This window comes from Malania oleifera, chromosome 2, assembly GCF_029873635.1.
Source record: "Malania oleifera isolate guangnan ecotype guangnan chromosome 2, ASM2987363v1, whole genome shotgun sequence".
NCBI lineage: Eukaryota > Viridiplantae > Streptophyta > Magnoliopsida > Santalales > Ximeniaceae > Malania > Malania oleifera.
Genome location: NC_080418.1, coordinates 150145745 through 150158565, shown reverse-complemented (window position 1 = coordinate 150158565; position 12821 = coordinate 150145745). Strand labels below are relative to the sequence as shown.

At 35.8% G+C, this 12821-nt stretch overlaps 1 protein-coding gene across 1 annotated transcript in view; it reads left to right on the top strand.

Annotated features, from left to right (window-relative positions):
- The window catches only part of LOC131149761 (uncharacterized), a 60172-nt gene that overhangs the window by 34018 nt on the left and 13333 nt on the right, over positions 1-12821 (top strand). Inside the window, exon 8 of the mRNA XM_058100496.1 lies at positions 1801-1924. Coding sequence (XP_057956479.1) covers positions 1801-1924 — 124 coding nt within the window. The remainder of the gene's footprint in view (positions 1-1800; positions 1925-12821) is intronic.

Below are 12821 nucleotides of genomic sequence, written 5' to 3'. Positions count from 1 at the left end.
CATTATGCATCTCGTGACTCACATTTTTATCCCAGTGGATTAGGAATCTCAGGATCTAGTGAGTCTTCTTCTACACACTACCTAGAGCCAGCCCGTGCCCAAACTTATAGACATTATTTAGGAGAATTTTCATCACCAGTACATTTTCAAGAGCAACAACAAAATGACGCAAACTTGGGTTCATTCAACTATGTATTTCCACAAGGATGGGGAGATAATTTCCCATCCCAATCTCAAGATACAGATGCAAATTATGAAGACCCTCCACGTCATTCTTTTTGGTGGTGACATGTGTTATGTTATAAATTTGTAATATTGTATTCATGTATTTTCAACTATTTATTGATATTTGATATTAATCACTTTTTAAATTCATGTATGTGTAATGTGTATATTGAGTATTAAGTCTATTGAGTATTGATTCATTTTTAGTAACTTTATGACTTTAATTAATTGATTCTTACATTTTTACATCTTTTTACTCATTAAAGTAATGTAAACTATAAAAAAATATGCTTTTTTTTGTAAACAGCGCACTAAAATTAATATAAAAATCATAATGTCTATTAAAAAGCATTTATAGGTTGAATGAAAGCCTTCAAAATTCATTAAAAATCATGTATTAATGGATTTCATGCTTATTTTTTAATTTTGGCATGGTTATGCATGTGTGAAAAAAATTAACGACCGTTACGCCCGCTTCCCGTTACGTAACACCCACGTCCTGCGAAACCCGCGACCGTTTCGCGACGTTACCCGCGACCGCGATTTCGAACCATGGATACACCTATGGATCTTAATAGCTAGTTAAGACTTGTTGGAAAGTTGAATTATCTCACAATCACTCGGCTGGATATATATTTTGCAATAAGTGTTGTGCATCAATTTCTAGATTCTTCCAGGACAAGTCATTGGGACGCAGTCATTGACATCTTAAGATATCTCTAAAGTGCACCTGGGAGAGGTCTTTTATATTGTGATCATGGATATATAGATGCAGATTGGGCTAGATTGTCTTCCAACTAGAGATCCACAACTGGATACTGTATCTTGGTTGGTGGTAATTTGGTTTCTTGGAAGAGTAAGAAACAAGTTGTGGTGGCCAGATCAAGTGCTGAATCAGAATATAGAGCTAATCGTTCACACCACTTGTGAGATTGTTTGGTTGAAGAACATGTTGGAAGAATTGGGTTTTTCATATTCTTAGCCTATGAAGTTGATGTGTGATAATCAAGATGCTCTTCATATTGCCTCCAACCCGGTCTTTCAAAGTGGACGAAACACATCGAAGTTGATTGCCACTTTGTTCAGGAGAAACTTGTGCAAAAGCTCATTACTATCACTTATGTGAAATTTGATATGCAGCTTGCTGATTTGTTTACCAAAGCTTTGGGGCTTGTGTTAAAGTTATCTGTAACAGAGTGTTAGAGGTTATTTATGTCTTTTAGTATTATTTCTATTATTAAGTGTGTTAGTACGTTAATTAGTGAGAGTTAATAAGGGTATTATTGTCATTATAATGTATTTGATTTGTATTATAAATAGCAAGAGAGAGATCTATCTTCAAGTTAGGTCGTTCATTTTAATCAAAATCTCAACAAAAACAATTTGCTTGGATGTGGAGGTAAGGCTGCATAATTATGTCCTTCTAAGACCTAGGTATTTTGTTTTCACTTGCGTTCATGTTTGTGCAGGTGTGATGTGAAAGAGTAAATATTTATGCTATTTTCCTTATTCATTTCATTTTTTTGATCTACATGTATTTTGTATTGATTGAATGTGATATTTCATCATAACTAGAGGATATGAAGGTGTCTGTACAATTGTTTGATGGAAGAGCTATGTCTGCATCAGTTCCAAAACGTGTAACATGCACTGTTACGAAAGCTCAAGTTATTGCGAAGGGTGCTACTATCACACCTCAGTATGTAATGCCATTCTATGGATGTTAGATAATTTTGTTTACGTATGTTTTAAGCGTTTCATTATTTAAATTTAGTTTAGCACTCATTATGATCTATATTACTTTCATTTTTGTTCGTTTCTTGTATAGTATGCTTTGCTTGTATTGTACATCCCAAATATCAACTACTTTTTTATTTGTATGGAGTTCCCTATGGCATTTGTTAGTTTTAATTTTAGGGATTGAGTAGAGACCTATGCATGTAGCTTGTTTTGGGTTTTTTGTTTTGTGCAAAATAGACAACCATAAGCATCACCTCTAATGACAACAAAGTCCTAATTTCCACTAAGTGGGGTTGGCTACATGAGTGCTCCTCTACTACCTCAAACTATGTGGGGAAAATCTTCTAAAAGTTGGAGTGTTGTCTAATCGTCACTATGTCTAGGTCCAAGTTATTCTAGGTCTACTTCTCCTTCTCTTGTCGTGACTCGTGAGTACCAACTCACATTTTATCACCTGTGCGTTATATGGCCTACATTGCAGGAGCCTATACCATCTTAATTATCACCCCCTAATCTTGTTATCTACAGGAGCTTTGCGTAATTTACCACGAGTTGTGTTCATTCCCAAATTTACCACGAATGTGTTCATTTTGGCAACTTTTACTTCTTGAATGTGTTGTTTCTTAGTTGCCAACATTCTCATCCATAAAACATACCAACTCTTATAGTTGCCTTGTAGAACTTGTAGTAATCACACAACACGCCTTGAAGCACTTCTTTATTTTACCAACCCGCTTTAACTATGTGTATTACATCTTCCTCAATTTCTGATTAGGCTTGCATAATAGATCCAAAGTACTGAAATTTATTAGTGCAAGAATTTCTTGACCATCAAGATTAATATTGTTGACACCCATTTTGTTCGAGGCTAAATGAGGAATTTACCTAAAATAAAGAAAATGGAAAAAATGAATTTTGAGAAAATAAAATTTAAGGATGAGAAAATTTCAAAATTAAAAATAGAAATTTGAATTTTGAAAATGAAAATGCAATTTTGAAATTAAATGTTGGATTTTGAAAATGGATAAATGAATTTTAAATGGGAAAAATTGTAATTTAGAAAGAATTTGTGAAAATTTAAAAGAAGAAATGAAATTTTAATTGAAAACGGGTGAGGGAAATGGATTTTTAAAAAGGGAGGCTGAATTTTAGGAAAAGAAAAAAAATGAAGGAATTTTGAAAAGGGAGAAAAGAAATTTCGAAAGAAAAAAAAGAATTTTGAAAAAAAATTAAAAAGAGAAAAAAGGAAAAATTGATGGGCGTGTGAACGCATGCACCCGCGTTTGGCTTTTCATGCACACCCGCGTAAACTCATGCGCTTGTGAAACAATGTCATTTTTCTTTTTTAATACAATAAAAAAGATAAAAGGGGTGGGGGGCTAGAACGGCGTCATTCCAGGCCCCCCTATTATCTTCCTCGTGTTGCGTTCTCCCCGTATGCCCTTTCCCTAACACTGGCTTGCTTCGCCATTTTTCTCGGCGACAGGCCGTCGATGACACCTTGCCTCCTTAGACCACTTGGAAAAGGGTCTAGCTAGCCCCTCTTTATCCTCTCTTCCCCTAAGCCCCCTCACCGGCGTAAACACACTGACCGAGACCTGAATTGCCAACCGGATCCTTGCCCAGTGCCCAGCTCTTGTCCTTTGATTAAAGGCCCTGTCCTTTAGATATTAACCACAGGCCCGCCTATATAAGGCTTCCCCCACCCCTGAGGAGACAAACAGAGAGGAATTGGAGAGGAGAAGAAGAAACAAAAGAGAAACAGAGAGGAGAGAGAAACAAGGAGGAGGAGCGGAAGAGACTCAAGAGTGGTCTTCCTGTTACAAATTTTAGCTAGGTGAACTCCGGCCACATTCGGCAGCTCACCGATGGCCTTTCACTCTCTCAATCACTCTTTCACCCTAGTTCTTCATCTCAACCCTAGCCATCTTTGGTGCTGTTGACTGTTAACAGGTCTCTCACTCTCTTCACCCTTACTCTTATTTCCTCGTTTTTGTTTAGGTTTTTTTTTTTTTTTTCAAGACATGCAGTGTATGAGGTAGATTCTATGGTGCATGGGTGTTGTGTGGTCATGGTTGTGCATTTCGGGATGGTGAAACAGTGTGCATGGATGCATGCATGACTCTCTCTCTCTCCTCGGCTACATGGCATATACGCATAATGAGATATAAGGTAGTGTGAATGTGTGCATGCATGGTTTGTTTGTATGCCTTACGGTGCATGCACATGCATGCTTAAGGATTGCATGGATGCTACATGTTAAAAGGAAAATGGTTGGGGTGTTGTTGGTGTAATTGCAGGGGGGTAGGTAATTCAAATACATGGCTGCGTGCATGGCGCAGAGAGTGTTTTTGTTGCCAAGTGTTGGAGTTAAAATGCTCTCCTAATTCATTGTGGGAGTGTAAACATTAAATGTGTGTGTAGGTGGGGTGTGTGCAAAGTGGAGATATATGGAAAATGCATGCATGAGTTTTAAATAGCATAATTTACATGCTTAAGTGTGTTGTGAGTGGTGTAGGATATTTTATATTAGAGGTTATTTTCGAATGATTAAGTATGTAGCAGGTTAGGTGGTATTAGTGGTGTATTTTGATGTGTGCACTTGTTGTTGTTGCAAGTGCATTAATGAATGTGTTAATAAGTATGTGTGTTATAGTTCTTTATCTTAAGCATGAAAATATTGTACTCTTTTGTTAATTATCTTTGTGGATATTAACTTTAAAAAATCCAAAAAAATAAGTATTTGGGATTGATGTTATTTGTGTTCAAAAAATGTTTGAGAAAAAGTCTTAAAAATTAGTCTCCCCTGCATGTGCATGTGTATATGTGTGTGCACACCCCTATGAGGAAAATTCAAAAAAGGAATGAGGTTATGTAATTCTCAATCACTTCCTAAGCGGCAGAAGGTCTAATGGAATCATTTCAAACTCAATTGAGACAATTCTATTAGACCCTCTAATTTTGGTGCACGTATTTTATAATTGTCTGCTTTGTATGTTTGTGTGCATGTGCATTGAAGTATAAAGAAATTTGATCTATTCGCTTGTATGTGTTCTGTCTCTTCATATATTGATGTGCTCCCTTGATTAAACTAACTTGACATTCATAATGAACCTTCTTTTGGAACTTGGGGGTTATGTCTTTGCATACTTTTGAAAATCTAAAAGTGAGGGAAGTTTTTGTCCTGTGCAAGACCTCCCAATATTTATAGGTAAGGTAAACAACACACACAAAATGAAAAAATTGGAAAGCTACTCAATGAAGAATAAGTCCTCTTGGAGATTCTGGGGGGTTATGTTCGTGCATACCTTTAGGAATCCTGAGGTGAGGTAGTTTTTATCTTTCGTAGAACTATCCAATATCAAAAGGCTTCGTAATTGAAAAAAGAATGGAAGAACGAAAGTTTTGATCGGTTGATTTCAAAGATAATCTTAAGTTAAGCAGGTACCATCCATTTGATGGGTGTGTAGTTGACTATTGGTTCATTAACCCTAGGTTAGCTTAGAAACCAATTAGCTGGTAGTAATTAATTAGGTGTTCTCATCAATTTTAAGGTCGCCATTCAGCCGAGGCGGTTCGAAGAATTGACAACCTCTTTCATCCTGGGAGGCAGCCCTCCGAGAATTGACAACCCAATCTAGTATTCAAAGTTGGGCTTCTTGGTCTCCATTGTATCTAAATCTCCTTTCTAGTTCAATAAAGCTTCTTTTTCTATCATATATATATATATATTCTAATTTTTTTCCCAATATTCCTCCCAAAATGATAATTGCATCTCATGTATTTTGTCTTGCCTACACTTATATTAGAACCTCTAGACTGTAGAGTTCTTTGGGATGTTATCTTCAACTTTTCCATTTTTCATCTACTTTAATACCCTTGTAACTTCTTTTACTATTATTTTACTAAAAAAAAAAGGGCTGCGTGGTGCACAAAGCTCCCATGTATGCGGGGTCCGGAGAAGGGGCGGACCACAATGGATTTATAGTACGCAGCCTTACCTTGCATTTTACAGATGAATCTCAAAATTTAAGCCTTTGCCTTAATAGTCAATTCTAATTTGATCCTTCTACTTAGTTTCCATTATTATTATTTTTATAATAAAAGAAAGTATACGACTTTTGGGCAACCCTCTCAACAACTAAGAGATCTATTCGAAGGATGAGTTGTGGTTAGGGGTGAAATGCCACTCGAACCCAGAGCTAGTTGGTTCTCCCTAAAATGCGTTGAGGTGTAGCAGTTGACTGGACATCAAGGGGTAAAGCACTGTTTTGATGCGGGCCACAAACCGAATTCAAATAGAGTTTTCTAAAACATATCAATAAGCTAGACCGATGCTGCAAGTTTTTTCATGCCATAAATAAACTCGAACACTAATGAAGTTTGTTGGATAGGCGGGAGCAATTTTTCCAGTATTAATGATCGGTACTAGGAAATGGGGTAGAATGGAAGAACTCCATTCACTATCTAAAAATGTTCAAGTAGCTATTGTTACTTTCTCTCGAACCATAGTAATATTTTGCTTTGATAAGATCGAGAGCCTTTACTTAGTTTCCATTAAATAGCTTATTGAAATAAGTTTAGTAATCTTTCTTTTATTTCTTATTTAATTAAAACACTTCCATCCACATTTTCTATGCACTCCATATTACCTAGGTTTCTAGTCATTCTCTCTAGTTGTATAAAAATTAAATGTCTTTTTTTTTGGCTCCTTTAATACCTTTAATATCTTGTGTGTGTGTGTATATATTTTATGTACTATATATATATATATATATAACATATATATATTGTTATTTGCTCTAGCTTTAGTATCACTAATACCTTTTTTGCATCACTTCTTGCCTCTTTATACTTTTCAAAATTTTCCACATTTTTACATTGTGCCTATGTCTTATGTCTTAAGCTCCATTTTAGAAAATCCTAACTAACACCTTCATCTGAGCTCTCTCTCAATATAAGCAGACATCCTAGTACAAAGAGTTTTTATGTCTACATTATCTCCTATTGTCTAATCTCCTTTTTCTATTACTTTATCTTTAATTTTTTATTTTTATATTTACCCCTTCTAAGTTCTACTACCTAATTCTCATACCCTTTTTCTTTCATTTTTTCAGTGCATATATCTAACAATAATACTTTATTGTTTGGTTAAATGCTCACCTAGAGTCATCTACTATCTTATTTTTTGAAGGTTATTAAGTGTTCTTTTTCTTTTTCTAAAGTATCTATTCATTCTTACAAAGATCATTTGACATAGCAAATCATATCATTGGACTCATTTTTTCACCATATCCATGTACTTATGCCTTATCTTACGATCTTCTTGTCCTTTTCTTTGTAGCCATTCAATTATGCTCTTATGGATATTTTCTCACTCCCTAGTACTCCTTGCATAATATATTTTTTGGATAGAAATCCTTGCATAATATATATATATATATATATATTTGGATAGAAAAAGGAAAAAAAAAATTTATTTGTTTTTTATAACAAAAGAATTTATATTAGATAGTGTTCAAGCTTGATAGACATTGTTGGCCCATAATCTAACTGTTTAAGCTTTAGGTAAAGCGGTAATCTAACGTGGTATCAGAGCTGTTATTAGGAGGCCCTGGGAGTCTCGTTGCCTGCGTTTATTTTGTGGTGTTTTAAAAATTATTGTATTTCCTGTAATAGGCATTATCTATCTTTATCTCTCCTCATGTTGTTGGGTTGCACGTGCGGGAAAGTGTTAAAGCTAGACAGGCATTGTTGGCCCACAACCTAACAACTTCAGCTTTTAAGTAAAGTGGTAATCTTTCAAATAGAAAGAAGAGACAAGGTACAATGTGTAGGGTCTAGAACTCCGCCATTAAAAGTGAAAAAAAAAAAAAAAAAATCCCAAAATAGAACTAAACGAAATTAACCAAGAAACCCCTTTTTCAAACCCTCCCCATTGTAATTTGTTGAACTCGTCAAATTCACTATTTCCCTTTGATCCTTCACCTTTTGACTTTTACTACCATAATTTATTAAAGCTGGAAAATGGAGTACATTGTATGGAAGACAGGAGTCCTCTCCAACCAGCTAGAAAAGCTATAAAAAAAACTATAAACAAGAAGGAAAGTACCAATAGATGAACAAGAAGAAAACAACACAAAACAAAAAACCATTAGAAAAGCACAGCCTTCCAGTCTTTAATGAGGTCAGACAGTGGAAGACCCCTAAAGAAACTCAAGGATTGCACCCACAAGGAGGCAAGGAAGAATGTTACTCTATCCCACGAAAGTCGTGAGGAGGTTGATCGATTTCTGAAGACCCTGGCATTTCTTTCTATCCACAAGGTCCATTGGATATGAAAAACAACTGGACGCCATATAGCTCTGCCATTCCTGTTCTTTTCAAGGCCTTTGAAGTTAACTTGAAGCAAGCCTCTCACCTTTTGTGAAACCACCCACTCTTCCCCAGCTAGAGAGAAGATGCCATTTCAGAGCTGCAATGCCACCTTGCAATGCACAAGGAGATGGGCATTGGACTCACTATCTTCACAACACTTGAAGCACATATTAGGATTGAGAGCCATATAGGATCTTCTCCTCTAAAGCAGATCATTCGTGTTAATCATTGCCAGCATCATGGTCCAAACAAAAGCCTGAATCTTCCCTGGCACCTCAACCCTTCAAAGACAGCGGTACCAAGGAAAAGGATTACGGGTATGGGTTTTCAGTAGGTAGGAGAGAAAAGATTTAAAAGTAAATATACTTGAAGAATCCCCCTCCCACACTCTCTCACCCCCACTAAAAGAGGGAATGTGTTGATCCAACAAGGAGATAAGGGTAGTGAGCTCATCAACCTCTTTTTCATTGAGATTATTCCTGAAGAAGTGAAGTGGCAAGAAGAGTGACTCCCCTCAGAAGAAATAAGGGGACTAAAAAGAGCATTATGAAGAGAAGAGAGCTTAAAAGACAAGGAACCTTGAGTTCCAATGAAATCTCTCCCACCCACACATCTTCCCAGAAGAGGAAATACCCACCTGAATCGAATAAGAGGAAAGAACTAATTGGCTTCCTAAGAGATAACTTTCTAGGGATGTGCATGAGATATGATGCCACTGCTCCTCGTCTCCCACCCATTTCATTTGATCCCATACTTACTCTCTATCACCTTGTGCCGAAGGGACTTAGTTTTCGAAGGGAATCTCAAAAGCCATTTACCTTTAAGAGAGATGTTCTTGGATACCACATTACCTATGCCCAAACCCCCCCCCTCAGACTTAGATTTGCTAACCAAGTCCCACCTAATAAGATGGTCACGCCTACTCTCCCCAAAGCCTGACCAAAGGAAATCCCGTATCTTTAAAAAAATTTTAAAAGGTTTTCTGCGAAGCTAACTTGAGGAGCATAATAACACTTATCATCTTGCGTTCTAATACCACCTTGGCTTTTATGATTCCACATATTTTTAACATTTAAAGCGGTCTTTATCTACATTGATGCCTAACCCATTCTTATGTTTTTCCCTCCTTGTGTACCAAAGTTTAAATCTTGACTTCTGAATTTCTTTATCTTTTCATTCACCCACTTAGTTCCTTGAATGAAAATTATGTTAATTTTTCTTATAATCATTGTGTCAACTATCTCCATGCTTTTATTAGTAATCATTCTTTGCCTGTCGCACATGTGCACGTAGGATACTAGATGCCTCTTATGATATTAATGGGTTTTTAACCCACCATGTGAGAGAATCTTCAACAAATACACAAAGACAAAATACACATGCACACACACACTCTCACTTTTTCTATATCAAGAACATGAGGAACTGCTTTGATTAACATTGAAGTACAAAAGAGAGGCACACAGACGGTGCATAGGAACAAACTGCCAGAATGAGTTGTTGATCTTTGATAATTAGTTTGCTCAATAACAGCACTAGTTTGCTCAATAACAGCACTGTTTGAGTTTGCACAATCAGTACTCTCTTGTCTCAACAATTAAATGCTCCAATTTTTTATGTGGTAGCAAAATAGTCAAGATTGATTAATGGAAAGAGATTAGAATCCTGACAAAGAAAGATTGGGTTGTGCCATACGTATAAAAGAGTATACAATAATAAAATAATGTGTTTAGCAAATCAAATGCATAGTCTATTCAATAATGAACTATTCGGATTAGTTGATAATATTAGTATTTTTGTGATTTTGTGAAAGATTCCTGTAAAAGGTTTCATTAATCATGTTGAGTAGACCTTCTTGTTGTGAGCATTGTTAATTCATGAGTCGTAGGGAGGGACTTATGTCATCACAAACAGAGACTAAAGCAACTGTTGGATTCAAAGCTGGTGTTAAAGATTACAAATTGACTTATTGTTCTCCTGACTTTGAAACCAAAATGCTGATATCTTGGCAGTATTCCGAGTAACTCCTCAATCAGGAGCTCCATTTGAGGAAGCAGGAGTCTGATCTTGACAAGACTTAATTAAAACCTTTAATCAAGGGAACATGTTTGCAAATATGTGGGGAGATTTCAAGGGAAATCAGAATATTTGATAGAATAATCTGGCATATTTTCTCAGTACTTAAATTTAAAGGCTTTCCAAAATTAATAAAGATATTTCAGTTCAAAACAACTCTTGTTAATTAGAAATAGAACACAAGATATTAACTTTGAATTTTATATGAAGTCGAGTCAAACTAATATCTGCCATTAGCAGGTGATAATAATTTAAAGTAGAAATCTATTAAACTAGTCTCTAAGTCAATTTGAGCTTCCTTGAAGAAAGTATGAGTCAGCTCATGTGTCAGAACAGATTTTTCAAAAACAACCACTCGTAGAGAATACAGATTCACAAAACAGTGCATGAGCAAGCTCAATAATGCACTCATCAAGCCAACTCTACAATAGTTAATTTAAAAACAATAATTCCAACAAAAGCACAACACTTAGGTTTTATGATTATCAAAATCATTCTCAAGGTCAACAACTTGTATGCTAGATAAGTTCTTCAAACATGATGTGCATTTTTGGTAGTACTCTGTCCCTTGATGGTTGTAGTGGCCTTTATATAGTGCTATCAGGGGTTCTTGTTACTGTTACTGGTTGATTTTTTAGGATACCTGTATTCACCTTTGAAATGTGTTGTAATGGTCTTATGATGGTTGGCATTGTCATTACTTCATTGCAGAGCTGAAAAGCCTTCAAAAAAAGAATTTTTCTGTTTATCATTTTTTTTTGTGGGGGTTTTTTTTGAGTGTGTTTCTCCTACATCTGAAAAAATTCAAGCTTGATCTATTAGTTTTGATATTGAAAAATTAAAGTGTATTTGTATGGAAGTAGTTGTAGGTTCAAGATTACTTTCGTGGAGGTAAAAAAGACATTTTCAATCAATTTTTTCTTAATCTTCCACTTAAATATGGTTAAAGTACTTCTTTTGAAGTAGATGAGCCCCTTTAATGATGATTAAAAGCACTGATTTGACAAATCAGATGATGGATTTGATCAACATGATGACTTTTTGAAAGCTTGAAATAGGTTATCTCACACATTCAAACTTGGTTTTTTAGGAGTTTTTGTTCAATTGAGTCTATCTCTTTAACTTTCGTTAGTTGTAGGAAAAAAAAATTAATATGGTATATTTCTTGGGCAAATGCCAAAAGGCAAAAGAGAGAAAAACTTGGTAGAGGAACCATTATGGGGAAAGGGAAGCTCATGCCCCCCAGATGATCCAGCAAAAGGCTCATAATAGTCCCAACTGGCTGTGGGAGAGGATACTTAGTCAGTCTACTGCATGGTTTACTCCCCAATATTTGTGCCTAAAATTCAGAACTCATGCTCTGTTTGAGTAGTCTCTGCACTGGTGAGTTTTTTTAATTGCAAAAGAAATTCATTAATAGATTAAGAATGTACAAATAGGAGAACAAGACAATCTCCTTACAAACTCTGTGATACCCCAGAAAAATACAAAAAGGAAAAATAAAAAAACACGGAGAACAATACAGAAAAACCAGTTCACCCTAATGAGTCAACAAAGAACGCCAATCATGCTGAATATCTGAAAGGCACACCTCCTTGAAGTTCCCATACCCACAGACCAAAGAGAAGCCAGATAATGAATCTTGTCCCAAACCAACATAAATGGCATCTTCTTCCCTGACAAGACACGGGCATTGCATTCCATCCAGTCCTCAAAATACTGCAAATAAAGCAATCCCATAATGCTGATCAGTGTTTCCTAGAACAAGGAACATTCTGGTTCGTGGAACAGTAATGAGATTGCAGTATGGCAGATGCTCTAAAATGTGGAATGTTAGGGGTATCTGTTAAAAAAAGTGTAATGGCACTAGTATATTTTGGAGAGGATGTTGAGGTGTCTCTAAGTTTAGAAGAGATTTTCTGTTGAAAAATAGGTTAATAATGACAGAAATGAATTAAAATGTCATGATTCCCCACTGTTAACTAGAAAAATATTGAATTAAAACTTTGGATCGTTAGATTTAGCCTTCCAGAACAAAAATGTTCCATGTTTTGGAATGATTGTACCAATACGTGGTTCAATAGGGTGTCGGCATTTTCTGGTAACTATGATGCTGGCACTTTCTTTTTCCCACCAAAACAGATAAAAGAATTTGCCAAAAACTCCTCCATTGTCTCTGGACAAACCCAACATTCTCCAAAATAATTGAATTACTTGTTCCATACCCTCCAGTAAAAATAGCAATGCATGAAATATGCAGACCAGATTCTGAGCAGTTAAAACAAAGCACACAAACATTTGGAGAGAGCCTTCAAAGGCCTCCTAATCTGCAACAAGTTATTGGTATTGATTTTATTAAGCACAAGCAACCAGAGAAAAGCTTTGATTTGGGGGTGGGAGGG